The sequence below is a fragment of the Chelonia mydas genome, chromosome 22 (genome assembly GCF_015237465.2).
Source record: "Chelonia mydas isolate rCheMyd1 chromosome 22, rCheMyd1.pri.v2, whole genome shotgun sequence".
Lineage (NCBI taxonomy): Eukaryota > Metazoa > Chordata > Testudines > Cheloniidae > Chelonia > Chelonia mydas.
The window spans coordinates 8,350,101-8,372,087 of NC_051262.2; the positions used below are offsets into that span (position 1 = coordinate 8,350,101).

The 21,987-nt window shown below is 47.9% G+C and overlaps 1 protein-coding gene and 1 long non-coding RNA gene across 5 annotated transcripts in view; one reads left to right on the plus strand and one right to left on the minus strand.

The window, feature by feature from the left end:
• LOC122463534 overlaps positions 1–21,987 on the plus strand; it is a 45,069-nt gene that overhangs the window by 11,662 nt on the left and 11,420 nt on the right. The window contains exon 2 of the long non-coding RNA XR_006286983.1: positions 17,722–17,786. This is a non-coding gene — a long non-coding RNA (uncharacterized LOC122463534). The remainder of the gene's footprint in view (positions 1–17,721; positions 17,787–21,987) is intronic.
• Positions 16,134–21,987, minus strand: part of OPCML (opioid binding protein/cell adhesion molecule like) — a 702,725-nt gene continuing 696,871 nt past the window's right edge. For all 4 annotated transcript variants that reach the window (XM_007066975.4, XM_043533935.1, XM_043533936.1 and 1 more), the window contains one exon: positions 16,134–20,348. In XM_007066975.4, coding sequence (XP_007067037.2) covers positions 20,248–20,348 — 101 coding nt within the window. In that variant the 3' untranslated portion in view covers positions 16,134–20,247. The remainder of the gene's footprint in view (positions 20,349–21,987) is intronic.

Consider the following 21,987-nt stretch of genomic DNA (forward strand, 5'->3'; position numbering starts at 1 on the left):
GTGGGCTTGGTCTGTGCTCAGCAGCAGCCTAACCATTGTGAAGGGAGCTGAGCAGAACAAGATTGCATCTGTCAAAGGGGCTACAGAGACGTGAGATGTTGAGAGCCTGGCTGAGAGTTTGAGCTGTGCAGATTGATAGGGAAGGTCAGATCTTAGTGATGCTATGCAGAAAGAATCTTGCTCAAGGTCACGCAGCAAGTCAGTAGCGGAATTGGGAATAGGACTCAGGAGTAAAACTCTTGCCCTGTTGAAGTCAGTGGCAAAATTCCCATTGCTTTTAATAGAGCTGTGACTTCACCCGACATTTCTTGACTCCCCATCCTAGTGCCCTAGCTGCTCGATAGCACTGCATCCTTTATGTGGTCTGCAATAAAAGCACTGATTGTGTATTTGAGGTTATGTTTTCCCCCTCTGCTATCTTGTTTGGAGATATCATTTTTAACAGCTAACACATGGATATTACCAAGAGGACTTTTCCTAACAGCATAATCAATACAGTACAACTTTTGTATAGTGCCTTCCATACAAACTGCATCCCAGAACGCTTTGCAGAGTTATGGTTCACTGCAGGTCCCTGGTATAAACTACAGAAAACAGTTGCACGGCAGTAGAATTAAAGCATTTAGTCAGCAGGCCAACTGCAGGGGGAGAGAGATGTTGAAGTGTAGACAAGGGAGCCATACGCTGCTTTAAACTGGCCTGGAAAGTCAACTAGGAGGTTGGAGGATGTTGCAGACAGTGATATAGCAGATCATAGACGCTGCAGAGGAGAAGGCTCTTGAGGTGGTGGGGAGAGATGGAGAAGCGAGTAGATGCTTGCATGGGGGCCGTGAGCAGGAAAGGGGAGTGGAGGAAGGTGGGAGGCGGTATCTACACCAGGAAATTGAACCATTTGTAATTGAACACAGACAGTTCAGTGTGTCCACACGAGCCACGCTGAACTAGTTTAAGAATCCTTGCAGACAGAACGCTGCTAGCGTGGGTGTAAGCCATTTCAGTTACAGTGTCCTCTGGCTGCCTCTTCTAAACCTCCCATTACAGCTCCCAGAAGCAGCGGATTCTGGGAAATTCCTTATGGGAATATTAGAAGGGATGGATAATTGAACATTTCAGCAAGTCTGTGTCCACACAGACACTAAACCAGTTGAAACTGAATTGGTTCTTAGACCCAGTACAAGCCTCATCGATGCCAACCAGTTTTCAAAACGCTTATAAACCGGCTGCAGCATTTCTGCATGTGGTTGTCACATTTGTTGCGAGGAAATTAAACTGGTTCTTAGACCAGCACCTGTCTTCAGTGCAGTCAAGAGTTGTAAAAGGTGGCTGCTGTCCCTTTAAGAGAACTCTTAACTTTGACAAAGGCAAATAAATTCCCCAGGTGCCTTCTCGTAACTTCTGATTTGAGTTTCTGGCCTTGTTCAGTCTTAAAGCTCCTGATACAAAAATCATTTTTCAGTACTTTGGGGAGGCTAAGTGGTAATTTCATGCTTTTCTTTAAACAAAGTGGTCACTGATTAAGCAGAGAAAAGAAACCGAGATTTTTCAGCCCTGCTATCAGCCACGGAGGTTCTCCCTTCCCTTTCCAGTGTAGTGAATGAGAATGCTTCCTCCTGCTGAATTCAGATTCTATCCAGAGATCTGTCCCTCTGCACCTTGCCCTGGGCTGTGGGGGAGCCTGCCGATGAGATAGTAAAGTGGTTGGACTTGACTGCAGCCTGCCTGAACAGCTAAAGAATGATACCAGGTCTGGTTGTGCTTTACAAAGAATGCTAAGTAGAATTATCCTCAGTGGGGAGGGGAAGTGATTTGTCCAAGGCGAATGGGAATAGGACCCAGGCATCCTCAATCCAAATCCAGTGATGTAGCTGCTGGACCCCAGAGACTGTCTGCAAAGTGTATGCCTGCATCCTGATTTAAGGCAAGGAAGGTTTAAAGCAAGACAGAGACTCCCCTTACCCTCTAGGTGCAGTAACTCCAGTGCTGGGGCATAGTGTTATTCAAAGTAAAATGGACTCAGAGTAAGTAATGACATGGTCCAAGAAGGGGCATAACTTCCTACAGGTAGTATGGAAAAAGAGATGGGCCTATGTCACAGTGCAGCAACTCACCCCTGCGGCGCCTCCTGCTGGTCTCTCAGGGAATTAGCTCTTCCAGCCTCTAGAGCGCCCTCTGCAGGCCGGTGTCCTGCTTGCCGCTGGCCACCATGTCCCTCCTGGACTCCGGTGCTCCTTTTACCCAGGGTGCTGCCCCCTGGCAGTACCCCCACAGTCTTTGGGTCTCCCCTTCCCAGGGAGCCCCCACCCACTATCTCCACCTCTCCTCAGTCTTTGGCTACTACCAGTCACCACTGAGCCCCCGCACACTGGGGCAGACTGCAGTGTATAAGCCAACCATCACAGGCAAGGGGGCTTTGAATCTGCTGCCTCTGCCTACCCATGGGCTGCCCCCTGCAATCCCAGTACCCCTTTTTAGGCCATCTGCCAGGTCCACAGCCTGGGGCTTTTCCAGGCCAGAGCTCCTCTGGCCTTCCCCCAGCCCTGCTCCACCTTAGGTACCCAGGTATGCTCCCCAGCAGCCAGGCCCTTCTCCCTCTAAAGGCAGAGAGAGACTGTCTGCTCCTGGCCCATGCCCTCTTATAAGGGCCAGCTGAGCCCTGATTGGGGCGTGGCCACAGCTGAGCCTGCTTCCCCCAATCAGCCTGGGAACTGCTTGCTCCCAGCCACAGCCCTCTCCTGGGCTGTTTTAAGCCCTTTAAGGCCGGAGCGGGTGACCACCCTGCTAAAGCCTATTTGGGGCATTTCAGAAGAATGTGTGACAAAAGGCTGCCTGAACAAACATTTCTTTGGCATTCCCAAGACAAGAGATGGGGAGGCAGAGCCAAAGACATGCTTTGTAGCACCAAAATGACTGCAGCAGTATTACTGGATCTGCGTATAAAAGACCTGGAGAATTGAGCCCAGCATAGTGAAGATTTTGGCTTCTACTTCCGACAGTGCGGGGATGGGGATGGTGAAGGAGCGTGGTGCCCTGCCTCTGAGTCAAACAGCTACAGACCCGGAGCCTCACAATCCCTCCTGCCCTGCGTCATCCTTTAAAGGAACTCAGTGGGATTCACTGGAGTTGGCCCCGCAGGGCAGCAAACAGCCTGACATGGGTGGACTCTGGAGTTGTACCGTAATTCACAAATCCAGCTGGGGCAACACCTGCGTGACCTTGTGCCATTCAGCGCAGTGCATCCTCCCTGTGTCTCCCGCTTCGCTGGGATGGCTCCCCTTCAGGACATGGGTTGGCCAAAGCCTACAGAGGAAATCGGTAAACCGGGATCCAAGTGTGCCGCTCCTGCTCCTCAAGCCGTTGTCACTCTGCATAGATTCCAGCCACCTTGGACAGCGCCAGTGCTGAGCTGCCATTAGCGAAATAAAAATGGCCATCAGTATAGTCGGTGCTATGCGGTGCAAGGCGTTCATAGGCTTTGAGGAACTTTTGCCACCACAGAATCTTGTAGCGGAGCTTTAGTCCCTCAGCCAGGGAGCATGCACCATTTAGCAGCTGTTCCCCACCTCTTCCCAGCCCCATCTGAGCGCTCAGCTCTTCGCCCCACCATTCAGTATGGAAATCAGTGGGGACCCAGTGAACACGGAACCGCTCACTGTAGGGCGGTCACTTTTCAGGGTAGAACCATGCTTGAAAGAGACCTTGCCAAGTTGCTTGATGTCCTGAACGTAGAGGAGGGGAAATCCCAAGCAGGAGGATGTCTTTGTGTAAGATGTAGTCTTTCAGTCATGTAAAAAAGCGCCTGGATGTCCAGGGTTACTGTATGGGCTTTGCCATTAAGAAGGATACAGTCCATGTTGCAGTCTGGAAGGGTCCAGGGTATTAGCCCCTTAATGAAACAAAATCCAGAGGCAACAGAAAGCCCACTCTGTAAGTCACAGGGCTCACTTCGAAGCAGGTAGCTTGTCCTGGTTGATGGGAATTTGGACAGAGCCTCCTGAATTTGGCAGCCTCTGGAGGATGCTCTGGGACAGAGATAAGCATGTCTGCTTCCTGGTGGTGTTTATCATCATGGTATATTCCAGGGCACTCACCCAGGCTACTGGGTAGATGTAATAATTTGTATTCTGCACGAGAGCTCCTGTTATACTATGCTCCAGCTGCCACTGAAGTCAACATGAGTCTTTCCACTGATTTGAATGAGAGTTGTATCAGGCCCATAGCCCCACAAGACCACGAGAGAGGCAAAACAGTGGTGGTAGACTTGGTGCCCCAGGCTATCTGCCCTTCCCCAATAGATGTGCCTTAAAGAGACACTATCGGATTAATCATCATATAGAGGGAAATTCCTTTCTATATTAAAGATGCTACCTTAATGATGACAATGCCTAGGTCTTATACAGTTTTTATCCATAGATCTCAAAACATTTCACAAAGGCAATCAGTAGCATTATCCCCATTTCACGGTGGGGAAACTGAGGCACAGGTAGGTGACAGGACTTGCCTAAGGTCACGCCCCAGGCTAGTGACAGAGATGGGACTAGAACCGAGGTCTCCTGAGTCCCTGTCCAGTGCTCTACCCACAGACCACACTACCTTAGGGTTTGTTACAAATGAAAGACTGAAAAGAAATGGTGCTTTGTAAGTCTGTCGGTGCAGTGTTTGCTTATTGTATTTCAAGTTGGACCATGAAAATAGATGAGTGAGTTTCACTTTCATTTCTCATGAGGAGGGGCAGGGACACCACATGCACACATCCCCAGAGAGTGGAGTTCGGGCTCGGTCACTAATTCAGAGACAGTTTTAGGTCAGTTTCATTTTCAGGCGCTCACGCTTTAAGCACAGTGTTGCAGTGTCTGGATGGTTGATGCTGCAGGGGAATGCTCATTTGTGTATCTATAAAATATCCGTGTGCTCCCGCTGGGAATCAAAACAAAAACCAGAGACACGTTACAGTTGGTCTTAAGTTTTGTGGAAAAAAAATATGGAGTTAAAGTTGACCTAACTGTGTCCCTTTAAGAAAGAAATCTTCAGGTACGAAAGGGTGGCAAATGCAGTTACAGAGTCTTATTAATTTGTCTTATAGTATCCCCGACTAAAATCGTGGCCCCGTTGTGTTAGGCGCTATGCAAACACATAGTAAGAAACAGACCCTTCCCCTAAAGAGCTTAGAATTTAAATAGACAAAGCAAAGGGGAAACTGAGGCACAGAGCGGTGACATGGCTTGTCCACAATCTCAAAGCAGGTCCGTAGCATAGCTGAGACTAAAATCATGACTGCTTAGTCCCAAGTCATAAGTGTCCAGTTGTCCTTCAGGATGAACTCCATTGAATGACACTAATTTCCTGTGACAGTCACGTCCACTTCCTGTAGGTCAGGTGGAATTCTAAGGCTTCATGCTTGTACCAGGGCAAAAGGAACATAATCCATCCAAAATGCCTTACAAGTGCATTGATAGGATTGAGGAGGGAGTCTGCTCATTGCAGAGCTCAGACAAGAAAGAGTGCATGTGTCAAACTCCCTAGCCCTTCCCTCCTCCTCTGGGCTTCCGAGAAGAAAACAAACTGAAATTTATGATCAATTGGGTTCAGGCTAAGGCTGGGGAGATAAGCCGGGATGGATGGTGTCGCTGCAGGCAAGTTCTGGATATTTCCAAGGTTACAGACTTCCTTGAGGAAGAAATTACAGGAGGTAGCATTATTTCGGATGGATCGTAAGAACCGTTCCCTGGCTGAAGCTGAACGCCCTTTCCCATTTTGCTTTCCGATGGAATATCAGATAAGGGAGTCTAGAAATAGGGGCAGCACTTGCAAATGAGCGTTGTAGGCACTGAGTGAAGGTTAGGTGGCGTTGCTCATAAAAGGCCTGGAGCCAATAGGAACGGCGGGAGCTCAACACCTTTGAAAATCAAGCCCCGAAATATCAAAGACCTGATCCTACAGTCCTGATGTGCAGGCAGCCCCTGCTGAAGCCAATGGAAGCTTTGCTAGCATAAAGAACAGGAGGACTTGTGGCACCTTAGAGACTAACAAATTTATTTGAGCATAAGCTTTCGTGTAGCTCACAAATCCTCCTTTTCTTTTTGCGGATACAGACTAACGCGGCTGCTACTCTGAAACTTGCTAGCATAAGGATTGCTGGATTGGGCCTCAGCTGATGGTTACAAAAGGAAAGACAGCCCCCCTAAAAAGTTTGGGACTGTGTATAAATTAATGTACACGAGGGATAGGCAGGAGTCGGAGAGTTAGAAAGAGGAAGGGAGTCGGACCAGGAAGGAAGAGGATCAGAGATGATCACATCTGTAGAAACACTTCTGCTGATCTGCAGTTTTGGAAGGAACACAGGTTTTACAAAGCTTATGTTTCAAGGTCTACATTGACAGAAGAAAAATGACCCTTTAATTCTATTAACAATCAGTGCCAGCATTTCTGTCGCAACTAGAATCCCAGCACATACATTCGGGGGAACAATCCTGCACTTCCTGAGGGGCGGGACACCCAATATCTTCTCTCCAACCCTTATTTCTACGTGTCTGTCTGTCCTTTCACAGAGCATTCTTGGTGTCTCTCATTTCTTGGGAGACCAAAAAAACCCACCAAGCATAGGGCTCAGGGTTTCAGTTCAGGCTCCAGGCCCTGTATCTTCTCTCCGGCAGTGGCCAGTACCCAGTGCTTCAAAAGAAAGCAAAACAAAGCCTTCCACAATGCCTGTGAACTATTGTGTAACTCCATGGTTGCTGGGCAGCTCAGCTCCTCAGTCAAGAGGGCTGATTGCCCTTATTATCTTTTGTTAGTCATTAGGCAGCAGGTTTGCTCAAGACACAGTTCTTAGTTAAATAGGGAAACAGTGATCAGGTAGAAACGTCCTCATGGGGGGCCCCGCCCGCCTTCCCCTGTCTACCTGCCAGCCCCGGCTCCAGCCTCCAGTCCTTTTGCTTGCTCATAAAGAGGCAGTAATAAGAATCTGATGAAATAGACTTCAGCTTTGATGCACACGACCATACCACTTAGTGGTAGCGACTGAATGCAGAGTTAATTAGACAATGATTGCGTGTTAATGAAACGGCCATTGATCGGTAAAAGAAGGGGGGAAAAAAGAAGCCCTTGACTGAAGTTCAGTAACAAGATGAGAGAGAGATTCACTTAGTTCAAAACCGAGCCGGCAACAGGCTTGGAGCAGCAGCAATGATCTATGTAAAGTCAACAAAGGACAAGGCTGCTTTTCCAAGGAGCCCTGTTAAATAGGCATTGACTGTTTTGACACCCCAAGCTCTCTTTATGAAGCTGTCATCACACGGGCTTAGATCAGGCCCGTCACCTACACGAATGGTCTTGTGTCTGTTTTTGAAGCTCCCTCTGTCGCTGCCGAGGGAGACTCCTGTGGAAAAGGAGAGTGGCACAACTCTTCCTAGGGGAAATTCAAAGCACACGCCGTAGGCATGCAATAAATCCCGGATTGCGTGCCGCGCCGGTTTCAAGTGTTTGTTAAAAGATGGGTTTAACAAGCAGGGGGGAGTGGGGATGGTGGCTTGACAGCCCCAGAGGACTGGAGTCCAGGGTTTATGCATGGAAAAGGTATAGAATGGGTTAGCGTGAAGGCAAGCCCCCACCAACCCAGGTGCCATGACCAGTCAGCACCATTTCCACAGGCAAGAGAATTTGGTCTTTGTCTCTCTTTATTCTTGGCTTCTCTATGATTCTCTGTCAAGGCACTTGGGGCGTGTGACCGAAGGAACTTTTGATGCCAACTGGCAGAGGGCACAGGGTACATAAGAGATACAGAGATCCCCTGGGTCTGGCATCCAGCTGCTAGTCCACCAAAGAATGTCTCTAGTGAAAGCCAGAGAGTCATCATCATCCCTGTGTGGTGTATGTATGGAAAACGTGTGAAGAGCTACCTATATATACTAACAATATGTTCTCTGGGACTGTGAGTTAAGGTAAGTCAGCAAAAGGTGACCCACCGACCCCTGGCGTGCAGTGGGGAAGAGACGCTTCTCTTTCTCTGGCTGGACATATGCAGTTTGAGTATTGTATGGTTCATAATGGAGGCCCATTTACAGTCTGAGCAAAATGTGAATGAATTGATGGTGTAGCCTGGAGGAAAAAAGCAGAACCAGCAGTCGTTGTCCTGGTCAGGAGAAAAGACAGTGAACTTTCGGAATTATATGTGGGGTGCAGATGAATCACCAGTTGTTCCTTCAGTCTGTGAGGACAAGCTGCTAGCTGGCTGCATCTTATGAGAGGGGAAACCTGTCAAACTGGTTGAAAATGCTGGGGAAAGGACTCGGGGTCATCTGTCTTGCAGGAGATAAGGGAATGCCTTGTGAGCTAAGATTAGGCTCTAGAAAACATGGTATGATTTTGTTTTATGTATAACCATTTGTTTCCAGTATTCTCACACTTCCTATCACTTGAATGCTTGTTCTTTCATAATAAATATATTCTTGTTTTCACCATATAGACATATCTAAGTGCTGTGTGTTAAGTAGAGTGGGGATCCCGAGTTGAATCTTACAAGTTGGCAGTTACTTTTCCTTTGGAAATATCAAATCAGTGAGTTCTGGAGGCGTTCAGTGGAACAGGGCTGGCCAATGCAGAAGGGGGTTGGTGTGTGTGTATCTTGGGGGTTGGTATGTGTGTATCACTAACCTGCAGAGAGACAGCAAAGCCTGCAGAGTGCTTGGCTTGCCAGAGGCTGATGGTTTCAAGGAGCTGATTGATCCGCATCCGGCACAGACAGGGCTTCTTCACGCTAAGGGCTGGCCATGGCGAGGTGCCTCAAAACCCTGGGAAGCATCCCGGGGGGTTATGATGTAAATGCAGTCGCTGCTGGGAGCTGGCCTGAGATGGGTTCTGTGCTGGGAAGCCACACGACGCACAAGAAGCAAGGATGTTTTTGATCCCTGTTAACATGATTGATGTCTAAACAGTGGCCTGGAGGCAGTAAGATGCCCAGAGGAGCCATGGGCGTCTAGCCATGTTGATAACCCAGGCAGTGGAGATGGATGTTGGGTGGAGTTCACCGAATATGGGTGGGAGAGACCTCTGTGGGGTCCAGGCCAGCCCAGAAGTTGTGATGTGTGGGACGTGGCCCAGCTCCTCTGGCACATCCGTGCAGCGCCAGCTTCGTAGTCAGCATGGGGGAGGTGGAGTAGATCGGGCTGTGGCTCACTCCTGTGAATAGCACATGTATGTGTGGGATGGAGCTTTCCATGGATAAGTACCCGCCACGGGGTGGACAGGAAAACCCCGGCCTGCGGAGCATGGAGAGGGGCATGGGGGTAAAACTCTGGCACAGAGAGTGCAGAAGAGGCGAAACTATGGGTAAATTCCCCCATGGCAGAGGGAGTTTGGAGGAAGGGGAGAAGGAGGTAAAATTTCCCCTTCTACCCCACTCCCCAGTAGGGGGAGCATTGGTGGGCCGGAGCTGGGGGTTAAGAGAGCTCTGCTGGCATCCTGGTGCTATGGGAGGGTCGGATGCTCCATCGGTCACATCGTCTGTGTATCCCAGGCTTTGGTTTCCCAGGACAGGTGGCTGCCAGTACCTGGCTGTGGCTGTCCTGCCAGGCTAGTCCTGCAGTGAATTTCTGAGCCTGTGAGATGACCACATCTCCCCCTTTTTTCCAAAGAGGTGGTGGAGGGGCCTAGGGCGGGGGAGGCTGGGCAGACAGCCCTGGTCAACAGACAGATATATTGACCTGTTAGTATTTAACGTTGTTTAACCAGGTAGAGATAAACGAAAGCTCTCAGGGGCTGAACTATCGCACACATCACAATTAAGGTGGCACGTGCTCAGAGGACGAAAAATCAATAGGCACAGACAGGAGGTTTTAGTCTCTATTTGAACTTGAGGAGAGAAGTGCATTTTCCCACCACCGCAGCTGGGCCCTGCACCATCCAGGAGCCTCTCTCGTCATTGTAGGCAAAGGCCTTTATTACCTTCCCTAATGATTTTTTCGTCTACGCTTTTGTCTTCATCAAAAAAGAAAGCCACACTGATTGCCACGGTGTTGTTTACCGAGCGGCCATCCGGAACGCTGCGCCCGCTGCGTGCCAGCGGGCCACCGGTTGCTGCCTTTGTGGCTTAACAGAGAGAGAGAAAGAGGATTTCCAACGGAGACCTGCTCGGGTGCAAGGGAATGGGCCTCCCAGCTCAAACCGGCTCTGTGTGGCACCTCCCTGTTCCCATGGGTCTCTAGGGCAGTGCAGAGGCCTGGGTGGAATGCCTGATTCCAGCTGCTCTTCAGAGCCCCCGTGGGGAGAGAGATTGTCAGCCAGGCCCCTTTGCACTGAACATAGTAGCTCTGTTATAGGAAGGCAGGGTGGAGGTTGGCCTTCCCCCACCACCCTGTGCCAGCAAAGCAAGGTCAGCGGGGAGCCTGGGTTCACATCCACCTCCCCGAGGCTGGCAGAGAGCAAGCCATGTCCAGAAAGCAGGGGAGGCAGCCCATCATTCCCCATTGTGAAGCAGGGTCTCTGCTTGGAGCCGCTCCTAGCAGGTAAATTGTAATGAATTATGCTCAGTCCCCGGTTATTCCTGTATCACCCGGTATTTAATGGGCTGACCCTTCGTGCTAGACCATGGAAGTGTAACATCCTGTCTGGTGGACTGTCACAGCTGTGTGAATTTCTCCCCTCCGGATCGGCGGCTGCTGCATACCTGCATGGAGGGAGAGCAGCATCTGCAACCTTGTGTGCTCCAGAACCCCCCACCCCACCCCCAGCAAAGGACCACAGCATTATTCGCCTGGAACAGGGTGGGGGGAGAAGCCCTGGGTGGTTCGAGTGGGCAGTGGTCATAGCGGCAGGAAGAGTGCTCTGTGATAAAGACCCACGCAGGGGAAAGATGGCAGAGTGAGCTGGGCATTTGGATCTCCAGGGGACTGTCAAAGGAGATGCCATGGAGTCGTCAGGCCCAAAATGCGGGGCACCTGGGCTGTTCAAAAAGGGTTTTGGTGAAGTGGTTGGAGGCAGGGGGGCTGGGAGTTGGGAGGTCAGAGTTCGAGGCCAGACGCCACCGCTGACTGGGGCAAGCCGTTGAAACAGTGTTGAACCAAAGACAGAGTAGTGGAAGTAGGTCAAACTACCTCCCTCAGAAACCCCTGGGGATTGTGTTTATGTCAGCAGTGGATTGGTCTCCTGGCCTGGATCCTCGAAGGTATTTAAGCTGCTAACTCCCATTGATTTCAGTTGTGGTTAGGCACTGAAATACCTTTGAGAGCTGGGCCTCTATGCCTTTGAGAGTCCTTCAGTGAAGACCATTTTTGACAGTTTCCCATGGCACCCAGGACCTCAAGTGCTACAGCTAATGCGTGGGAACCAGAGGGAGGGAACTAGCTGGAAACAGAAGGGGAAACCAGCAACAAAGCACGAGGGAATCTGACCAGGTTCACCGTCCAAGCTGAGCGAAACAATCAGCATAAAGGATGGCATTAAAATGCTGCTGTTTCCAATGTCTCTTTGCTTTAATAGGCAACACGCATTAATCTTGCCTTGCAGCGGCCACCGTTAAAAAGCCTGCTAGATAAGTTACCGTGCAGCAGTGTCCGAGGATGAGCCGAATGTCTCTGTTCTTAGTCAAGGAAAATACCTGCAAGATTTCAGACGCTGCGGCATGATAGCTGCTGACTTCTTAACGGCGATCGTTGTATGTGAAGCAGGTTTTTCTTCAGCGCTTACGTATCTTTGAGGCTGATTTGGGGGTCATTCATTTTTCCTTTTTGATCAGCTCAATTTCTCTTTACCTCCTCAGAGCTGCACAGCTTAAAATAATCCACACCAAGGGGTGCTGATTATTCTCTAGCGGGGCTGCTGGAAAAGGAATTTAACTGTCTTAATTTATAGTAGCTTGCCTAGTGAGGCCTGGGTTGTGTGCTGAGTTAATAAGCACTGGAGAGTTCCCATCTGAAGGGGCCTGTATTCAAGAGGGACTGCGGATTTTGGAGTCCACTTGAGACACCTTTAAAAGGGCCTGATTTCTGGAAATTGCTGAGACTCCACTGCAATGAAAATCAGGTATCTCACAGAGGGAATCCAAAATCACTAGTCACTGCTGAAAGTGTAGACAGAAGCCTTCTGTTGATGGGCATCTTTTGGCTTAATCAGCTGTGCACTGAGATGCCACCACCAGAACAGTGTCTGGTCACCTGGGTACTTTTGCCTAAGAAGTGATGGTAGGACAGGGCCTGGCGTACTCAGGGTTAGGCGGCTGTTGCTGGTTAGAGTCCAGTGTGGGGATTTTCTGTCTCTTGCTGGAAGAAAGCGGCAGCAAACGTGCTTGGAGAAGGACAACGTTTGCCCCAATGGAGATGTTGGGTGAACAATAGTCCCAGCACTGCTCCAGCCCGGACGGAGCACCCTGCAGGGGACAAAACGCGAATGCACGCTGTTACGGCTGAAAGCTGGGTCACAAAACGGACTCCTGTCGCCTTTTTGAGGTCTGCAAATTGGGGCACTCCTCTGGTTCTCTTGCTCCCGCAAAACTTACTCTCCATGAAAAAGGAGTGTGAGAGTGGGCCCTAAAATGGAAACACTGTGGGCTGGACTATTCAGGCTTTCTTCTTAGCATCACCCCCCATTGCAGTGCTGCGATCGTACCAGTGTTTGAACCACTGTGTCACCGAGGCATGCGCAGAGCAGCTCTAGACAAGATAGTGATAAAAGTACCTGCAACCACCAGTGTCCGGTCGATGCTAGCGCTCCTCCTGGTGGAGCTGTGGTGCCAGGAGGCTTGTGTGCCAGGCTGTACTTCATGTATATTGTTTCTTCACCAGAGGGGCTGTCTTTTATTAGGACACTAGGGCGAGGCAGGATCTTACACACACTAATTGGGGCTCCGTATGCGGATCAGATTGCAGAATCGGGGCCAAATGCGTGGTGGGCCAGATTTTTCAAAGGAGCTCAGCCCTCATTATCAGACAGTCTGAGCTCTTTTGAATCTTGTAGGACTGGAGATGGAGACAGCTAGGCAGCCAATGCAGAGCTCCACTGTGCCTTCCTCATTACACCCTGTCACGTGATGATCCCTGTTGAATGTTACCCCTTGCATTCACTTCACTCGGGGAAGACTGTTCAACTCTACACAAACTCTTTAGTAAAGGGCATGGGAGCGGCCGTCTCACCCGCTTCTGAGGAAATGTGTGGCATGACAAAACACAGCCCTGGCCCTTTAAAATAATCTGTCCTCTGTGTCTAGAAGGGAGGGTCTTTTTGTTCAGGGTCTCAGTGTTGTTCAGTGTTGATTCACCCTGCAGGTTAGGAAATGATGCTTTTTAAAGGGGCAGAATGGTGCACAGCCCTAGGAAGGGTTAACCATCTTGTTTCTGCTCTGCTTCTTTGCTCTCTATTTATTTCCCCTCAGTCCCATGTTGATATGTCTTGATAGAGACAGAAACATCTTTAATACTATTACAGCTCCAAAGGCATTTCTGTTGTTTTTTTCTGGGTTTTTTTTTTTTAATAGCATGTATTTCTGGACAAGATAAAGAAAATGCATTGGATCGCTTAACTGCTGTGCTTAAAGAACAACTGGATAAAGCTTCCCCAGTTGAACATTAGAGAGAGATAAGGGCAAAGATTTTCATTACGTTGAAGTGGCTCTGAAAATAGGTATGTGCCTGCAAAGGGCTAGTTTGGAGACGCTAGGTGGATGGATTGATAGATGAAGGTTGGGGGGTGGATGGTTAAATAAATGGATGGAGGGATATATGTGTGTAGATGGTTACATTAGGCAGGTAGATTGGATGAATACATGTTCAGGGGATAAGATAAATGGGAGTGGAGACTAATGGGTGTGCATGATGGCTGGTGAGTGGCTAGATGATGTAGAATTAAATAGTTACATGAATCATTGATAAGTAGGCAAGAGAATAGATGGAGTGTGGCAGGGATAAATGGGGGGCTTTCTAAGTCAGTGCTGATAGATGGGTGGGTGGTTAACTTGTTGGATGGTGGAAGAGAGAAATAAGGGGGTGAGTGAAGAAGTGAGGAGTTGGAGGATTGACAGACAGATATGGATGAAAGCAGGGTGGTTAGATAGTAAGATAATTACAGAGGGATGCTGATAGAAAGGGTTTTCAGACAACTGAGATCTCAACAGTTCATTTAACATGCTCTTCCAGTTGGTGGGTAGCTGTCACATTTTGGTTGTGACCCTGCGTCTGTCTCGAAGAGGAGGCCTGGCCTTTGCATAGAAGCACCGCCCTCCATATTTGTATACTGTGCCTCTTCACCTCTCTGGCTGCCGGGTCAGTTTATTTAGATCCCAGAGATACCAATCTCATCTGGCTCTGCGAGGTGTGGTCACCATTGGAACTCATGGCTGCCCCAGTGCCCAGGCCTGACAGGGTGCAAGCAGAATGGAAGAGGGATCAGGACAGAGGCTGAAGGTGGAGGGGAGAGGGAAGCTTAGAGTGCCAGTCACAAGAGCCTTAAGTATCAGTGCTGCTATGAATACCAGGTGAAATGAACCCGCGTGCAGATGGGACCAATACAATGGCTATGTATGGCTTAAGGAGCACGCCTAGGCCTTGTGCTGGTTCTGTGCACAAAGCTCCCATTAAGGAAAGTACTTAAGTTTGTGCAAAGCACTTTCACACATGCTTAATCTCAAGCATGTGCTGAAGTCCGATTGACTTCAACCTAAGCACGTGCTTAAGTGTTTTGCCAAATAGGGACGCTTTTCCAAATTAAGGCCAGGTTGAATTTCACCACTGGCGGGGACCTCTCCATTACTAGAACCCCCCCGTGGAGTCCAATACAGTAGCGCTGTGTGGATGGAGTCCCAAATAACCCCTCCCCCCCCGGTACAAATTTCTTCAAACTTTATTGATACACTGCACAATCACAACCATCTCTTATTCTTTCTGAATTAGAAAAGGTTACAACCACAATGTAACATGCACAAAATTCAGGTAGTATATTCACCCTTTTTAATACAATTATTGACGGAAAATCAAGACTTGACTTCATTGCTTTAAGAAATAATAATCAAATGAAAGTAACCCTAGAAGGCGGACAGGGAAAAATAAAGTTTGCTTTTTTGTAACAATGTGATGGTTGGTTGGTTGGTTTTTCTTTAAAGCGTTTGAATACAGAAAATTACTTATTTTTGTTTTTTGTTGTTTTTTTAGGATAATTGTGAGTAAAATGTGCACAACCATAGCCTTTTACACAGCTAGTAGAACTGCACCATTGATAAGTCATAGAATTTTTTAAACCTAGCAAAGAGAAGGACTCTAAACTGGACAGTTAACGGTTTCATACACCCAACATGGTCCTCACAACTGCACTTCACGTGTCACAAGAAACTTGAATGCTTAAAAAAAAAAATGTTCCCTGCTAGCCATTCTTTTTAGTTTCCTCTGCCAAAAAGAACTAACCGTGTGGATCGGAGGGGACAAGGTTAGAGGTTTTCCCGTTCTTGATGCTAACCACCCATGGTTGCAGGAAGAATTCGGTCTTGAAGCCGTGGGTCTTGGAGAGCCTAAAGGATCCCTTTATAGTAATGCAGAGATCTGGGCGTGTGGTTGCCATCTTCCAAAAAAGTCTGATCAACTCCATTTCACTTAGCCTTGGACCCAGCATGTTCAATATCTGAAGGACAACGTACATTGATTAAATTTGGCCTTAGTACCAAAGTATTGACTGTCTGAAGGGCAACATGCATTGGTTGAATATCACTTGGCCTCTGTTCCAAAGCGTTGACGACTGAAAGGTCAATGTATGTTGGTTGTCTATTTTTTGGCACAACTTTTACCTGTAATATTTTGTTTTGTTTTTCTCCTGTAAGGGAAGAATGGACTCTGTTTCCTTTTAAATAGGATTTTTTTCCATCTTAATGTTATTTGGAAACTCTTTGCTCTGATCTGCCACCCACCTCTTATAAAGGCGTCCTGTGGCTACTTAAACATTCCTGTCTTGGGGGGGGGGGGGGGGAAGGAAATTGCAATTGAAGGTTTTCAAAACTAGGGCTGTGCAAAAACTAAACCCTCTTGCTGTCGGTGGGGAATGAAGAGGAGAGGAAAATCACATTTTTGCCCCAAATTAATTTTTTTTTCAGCTTCACCTTGTGGCCTGCTGTTTATTTTTCTCTGGTTTCCAGAGATAAGAAACCTGGAGTCACATTCAGGAAAATCGTTGGTTTTTGTTGTTGTTGCTTTTCCCTTTGATGGGGGGAAAAAAATCTCACTCCTTGTCAAGCGTCACTTGGTATTTTTCATGCAGCTCCACTTGGGACCTCCCGGGGTGTAAACATCTTAGAAGTTTTCCAGGTGAATCACCTGCAGCAATTACTTTTGTGTGCGTGTGTGTGTGTGTGTTTTTTCTATTGCATGGTTTATTAGATTTATTTTAAGTCAATGTAATACGCCCTGAAACAGGACCTTTCTACGACTTCCTGCGCTCTGGCTTGCTACACACCTAGCCCATAATATCTTCCTCACATGAAACTTGTGCAGAGAGATGCGGCATCTGGGATACAGAGTTGAGAGCTTAGAGCTTGCTTGCTGCATTGGGAGTGTGGAAATTTTGCCAAAGCTTGAGTTAAATTTGCAGGGCACTTTAGATGCTGAAGTGAAAATGTTTTTTCTGCCCTTGCCCAAGAGAACTCTACCACAGCAACAGAACATGGAGACCCAACTCTTACATTTGTGGCATTTCTCTTGAACACCGGGGAAAAACAGACTTGCAAACAACCATGTATCAGGCACTTAACATTTACCACCAGCACTTCAGTTCACATGACCTTGGAAGTCATGAAAGACATGGATGCCCCAATGGGCTTTGAAATGTTGTTTTGTTTCGGGTCTTTTATTCCTTCCACTAGATTCCACTTGTACCTCTCTCTTCTTAAAGGCAGCGTGCATGTGTGTGGCTTGTTGACTTACTGTCTCTCTGATGATGATGATAGCGGGCAGGAAGAGAAGAGGCATCTGTGTAGGAGTAGCTACACTAGTTGACCCCTCTGAGAGACCACTTCTCCAGCAGCTCTCCTCCCTCAGCCTCAACAGAGTTACGGCATGATTAAGCACTTAAATCTCTCTGTTTGATGCCCTGCTCTGACAGTTAAAGGCATCTGCTGCAATTTTTGGTATTCATACACCGACAACATTTTTCGGTACCAACTGATAGATTTTAAGGGACTGTTATGACCATCTAATCTATCCTCCTGCGTGACACAGGGCTTCGATTACACCCAGTGATCCCAGCTGCTAGCCCTACAACTTGTGGTTGAACTAGATATAAATGTGAACGTCAGTTGTTTTAGTTCTTTGCCAGCACTCCACCTAATACCCCAATGGAGCCAGCGTGTATATGTGGGGTTTAAAATAATAATATACCTTTTGTATGTTTTTAACAATGAACGAGGTTCCACGTGGACCTGTTGCAGGAGGCTTCTTGCACAGATTAAATCAACGTTCAGCAGCTTCATGATGTTTTTTTATCCAGATGAAAGCGTGGGAGGGCACTGTTAGATTTTTTTTTCAGAGCCGTAAAACAGAGGAGGTGATGGCAAAATCCAGACGCGTTGCTCTTCAGACTCAAACCTTCCCTCATGGAAGGAAAAATCAATGGGAAAGCAAGCGTATACATTCAAGAACTCACACGCATTAACTCAAAAGAATATCCCCCTCCATTTTGGGAATATACCGCACAACTGTTTTGTCTTGTATACGTTTTTTTCAGACTTTTTTTAAATCATTCATGTTTTACATTTATTGACAGATCTGATGAGGCACATCCTTGACCTTCTGACTAAAGCACCTCGATCCTACCGGAAACCAGCACAGGTAACTCCCTCTCCACAAGTTCATCTTTGCGTCCTCGGCACGTGGCTGTTGGCAGCTCAGTATGGTAGGTCGTATACTTCCTTACTGCTGTTTTTGCTTACTGCATTCAGACCACCATGCCTGGCACCATTGGTAGTGCCTGCAGGCAATCAGGTGGCCACAGTCGTAAAAGAAAAAAAAAACAAAACCATCAACAACAACAAAAATAACCAAACGAATCAAGGTGTCCTTTTACTTCCTACCTGGGAAATAGTGTCTGTGTCTCATGGGATCAGAAAAAGCAAAGAGGTTTCTACTTGGCAGGTCTTTGTAAGAGCCACTTGATTCGCTCTAGTGATCCAGGTCATGCTGTGCAGCCCAATCCGGTCTGGGGCGTTGATTGAAATGACTGTCATGCAGGCCGCAATTTGGTCTGGGAATGCTGCAGTCCTCTAGCCCTGTTAGGCCTTAGCAATGACCCAGAAAGCTAGTAGTATTTTTAATTTAAAAAAAAAAAAAGTACATTCAAAGACATTTAAGCAATGCAGATTCCTCCCTTACTGCCATTAGGCTTCCAAGAAGGTGCCATATCTCATTCGAATAAGGCCTAAACCGAACCAAGGAACTTGGGGAAGAATCAATCGGAACTTTCAAAGTAAACATCCACAGTCTAAAAAATAAACGATCTGAGGCTGCTGCTCCATTTTGGAAACAGCTGCCTGAAATTCCCTCTCTAAAACGCTCCTACAGAAGCAGCTGAGAAACAGAACTGTAGGTTTGTGGGAGGGTGGTGGTTATTTTTTCTCTTCCCTTCCTCTTTCCCATCTGTTTTCAGTGCTGAGTTAATCAAGTGCTTGGAAATTAAGTCAGTTATTCAAGTACCCTCTGCTCATAAGAGGTTCCCAAACAAATACAAGAGTGATGTCAACACACTAGCAAAATAATTGGCCTCCGTCAGCTTCTGACTGGATGGATTCGTAACAGAGCAAATGAGGATCGGGGCTGGGAAAGGGAATGAGCATAGAAGTGCCGGTCAGGTGATAGCCAGATTGCGTCTGGCTCTCCCAGGATGGATAGTGAACATCTTGTTTGGAATTGCCATAACTAATGGATAATTAGGACTTTTCTTAAAGAAAACTGGATGCATCCCCACTGGAAAACAGCAGTACAAGCACCTGTTAGCAGATATAAAACATTGGTTTTTAAACGCAAAAGATCATAAACAGCATTGGGGTGGAGTGAGGGGTGTTGCTTACTTTAAAAAAGAGAGTATATATTTTGGGGAGGTAGGAGAAAACAGATCTCTGACTATTTTTTCTTTTGGAGGGGGGAGCTAAGTGAAGGATTGCTACTGCATTATCGTGCTTTGAATTGTCAGAGACATGCCCAAATGGCCAAATATTGCTCAGCTTTACGGCCAGTAGTTCTGTTCTACCGCACGTATAAATGTAATATTGTGAAATTTCTCAATATCCTCCGCTGTAACAGGTGGATGAACAGACAAAATAGAAAGAAAACTAAATGGATGGAGGGAGCAGGATAGAAAGTTGGCTAGATAAATAGGTGACTCAATAGAGATGATTACGCTGATGGATGGATGAAGAGCAGAGAAGGAGAGATTTGGATAGAAGCACAGATAATTACATTGATAAATTGATAAATACAGTAAAGAGATGGTGAGCTAGAAAGCCAGATGGATAGCTAATTAGATGGATGGGTGAATAGGATAGATGGATGGATAGAATGGCTCCGTGATTACTTTGATGGATGAGGAGATGGATGACTCACCATTTTGTCTATTTATCTGTTTGTATTAGCCACTCAGCCATCAGTTTTAGCAAGAGGGGAGAACAGTGTCCCCTAGCTTTTCCCTTTCTGCACTCCAAGGGATCTCAAATCCTTTGTCAGTGTTCAAATGCACTATCACTATGGCCCATTCACAGCCGCCACTTACTGCAGTTGTTGCCAAGAGCCCAGGTGCTGGCGGGGGAGCAGGGGGTGGATTTATTAAAACATCCCTCCAGATGGATGCCAGGTGAAGCCCAAGTGTAATAGGACACTTATCAACATGAACAGGTATGTACAGTGTAACAAGTAGAAAGAACAATCCTTTTGCTAAAGAGAGACAGAGATAATAGGACACTTTGACTCATTTTGACTTCCGCTGTGTGTCGTCCCTCAAACCAAGACACGTCTCCGGGGGCAATTTGAACAGGTTCGGCCGGGACACGCTTAACGTTAGGATAGGTTTATAAATAGGGTTGAGGGCGGGGCCGGGGTAGAAGAAACTGATTCGCTTTGGGAAACGCCCATGACTTATCCCCCAACAGGCGGTCGGAACCCTTTCCCCCCTTCCCCTCTCCCATCCCCCCCGGCAGTACGTTCAAGCGGTAAAACTGGTTGTTGCCCCCGCAGTGTAGAGAGTAAAGTCTGTGGTGTGGGAGAAGCCAGGTGTCGCCTCCGAGGACCCTTTGCTTTCTTATCAAAACTTGATGAGGAAGTGAGCGAGGAGGGTGCCTGATAGCCAGAGGCAGGCCAGTGCTCTGGAAGCTGAATTACTGCTGTCATGCACGGCTCCAGGGCCTGGACAAGGGAGAGAGAGAGAGAAAGGTTTGTTATTACCAGCTGGAGGGAGAAGGAAATCAACCGGTCCATTGACTTCTAGGTGAGATGGGTCCCAAGGGGAAGCCCCGAACTTTGGGGAAGTCTAGATCTGAGGTCCATGGCTCAGGCATATCTCAGCTAAAAACCCAGCCGGTCTTTTCCTCCCTGCCTTTGTCCAAAGCCAGAGTTTCCTTTCTCTCACTCATTGCTTGCAGCCTCGCTAAGCCAGGGTTTGCCGGGGCTGGGGGGATCCTCAACCATTACTTTCAGTCCACGAACCACTCCCAAGGGGAAAAGAATCGCTCCTAGACAGCCAGCTCCTCCATCCGTGTTCTGCTCAGGTTCCCAAAGGCCTCACTGCGCTGCCCGCCTGAAGGGATGCTGCTGTGACCCATCAGGTCCATGCGGCATAATTTGAGAATCTGTTTGTATTAGGCAGAGTGAGTGACCTCCATCCGTGAGCTAGCTCCCCCGCTGCATCATGTGGCTGCCTAGACGGCTCCCCCGCCCTTTGTGTGACTCTTTGGAGCTCTTTTCTACTCCACCCTATTCTGCAGAGGTTCTTACACTGAGCTTTTCACCGGAGTGACTTCGGCTTGACCCCAATTAGGAAAAATCCAAGGTGGAAACAAAATCTGTGAGTCCCAGTTGAACTCCATTCCCACTCCACTAATGCCATACAGCTCTTGCGTCCTAACTACCAGGCACTTGGATTTTCGAAGGCGCCTAAGGGAGTTGGGCACCCAAATCCCAAGGAAATTCTTTCCCGTTGGGCTCCTTCTGCAAATCCCAGACAGAATCTTTACTCTGGACTAAACTGTGCTAAATTGTCAGGGAGCTTCAAACGAAATGGCCATTCGTAATGAGATCAGATAAATATATTGCCAAAAATCGGACCAGTCAGTTCTAGGAGTCAGTGGTCCCGTCCCACACTTAGCCTCTGTGCTGTGCTCACATGAGCCTCAGGCAGACTGTAACTGACATGGCTTTCACTGGCGTCATTCTGTTTAGGTCCTGTAAGTAAGATTGAGTTGAATCGTCTTTGATGAGTCCCAGCTTGATACCTCCCACAAAACCACCACACTGGGTCCCAGGATTGGCATAGCAGGGGGCGGGCTGCGGGTCAGGATGAAGGTGCCTCCACAGAGCTGCGTGGGAAAGTAGGGGCAAGGGTTAAAGTCAGGGCTGGAGTGTGTTTGCAGAGAGAGATGGGAAAGCGGGGGTGGCGGCAGATCAGAACTGAGGTACATTGTCAGAGCTGTGTAAAGAGAGCTTACGCTAGAGCCTGCAGCTCAAGCTATTGCCATCCGTCTGTGGGTTTGAGACGCACCACAATCAAGCTGCCTCCAACGTTGGCATGTATAAAAAAACCAAACCCTGCAGCCTGCTCCACGGTGCTTTGCAAGCTAGCGTAAATGCTCTGCATCCCCGTAAGTGCTTTCTCTGGAGCACCGTACTGCTGCAAAAAGAATATGGCCCCACTTCACCCCAGCAAAACTCCCTAGGCCGCACTGCCTCTGATAGTATCATTTGCTCACAGTTCCAGAATCTCTCTCTCTGTATTTTGCACGGCTTTCCAAAAGCTCTGGATATAGCATCGAATCTGAGCAGAAAGCAG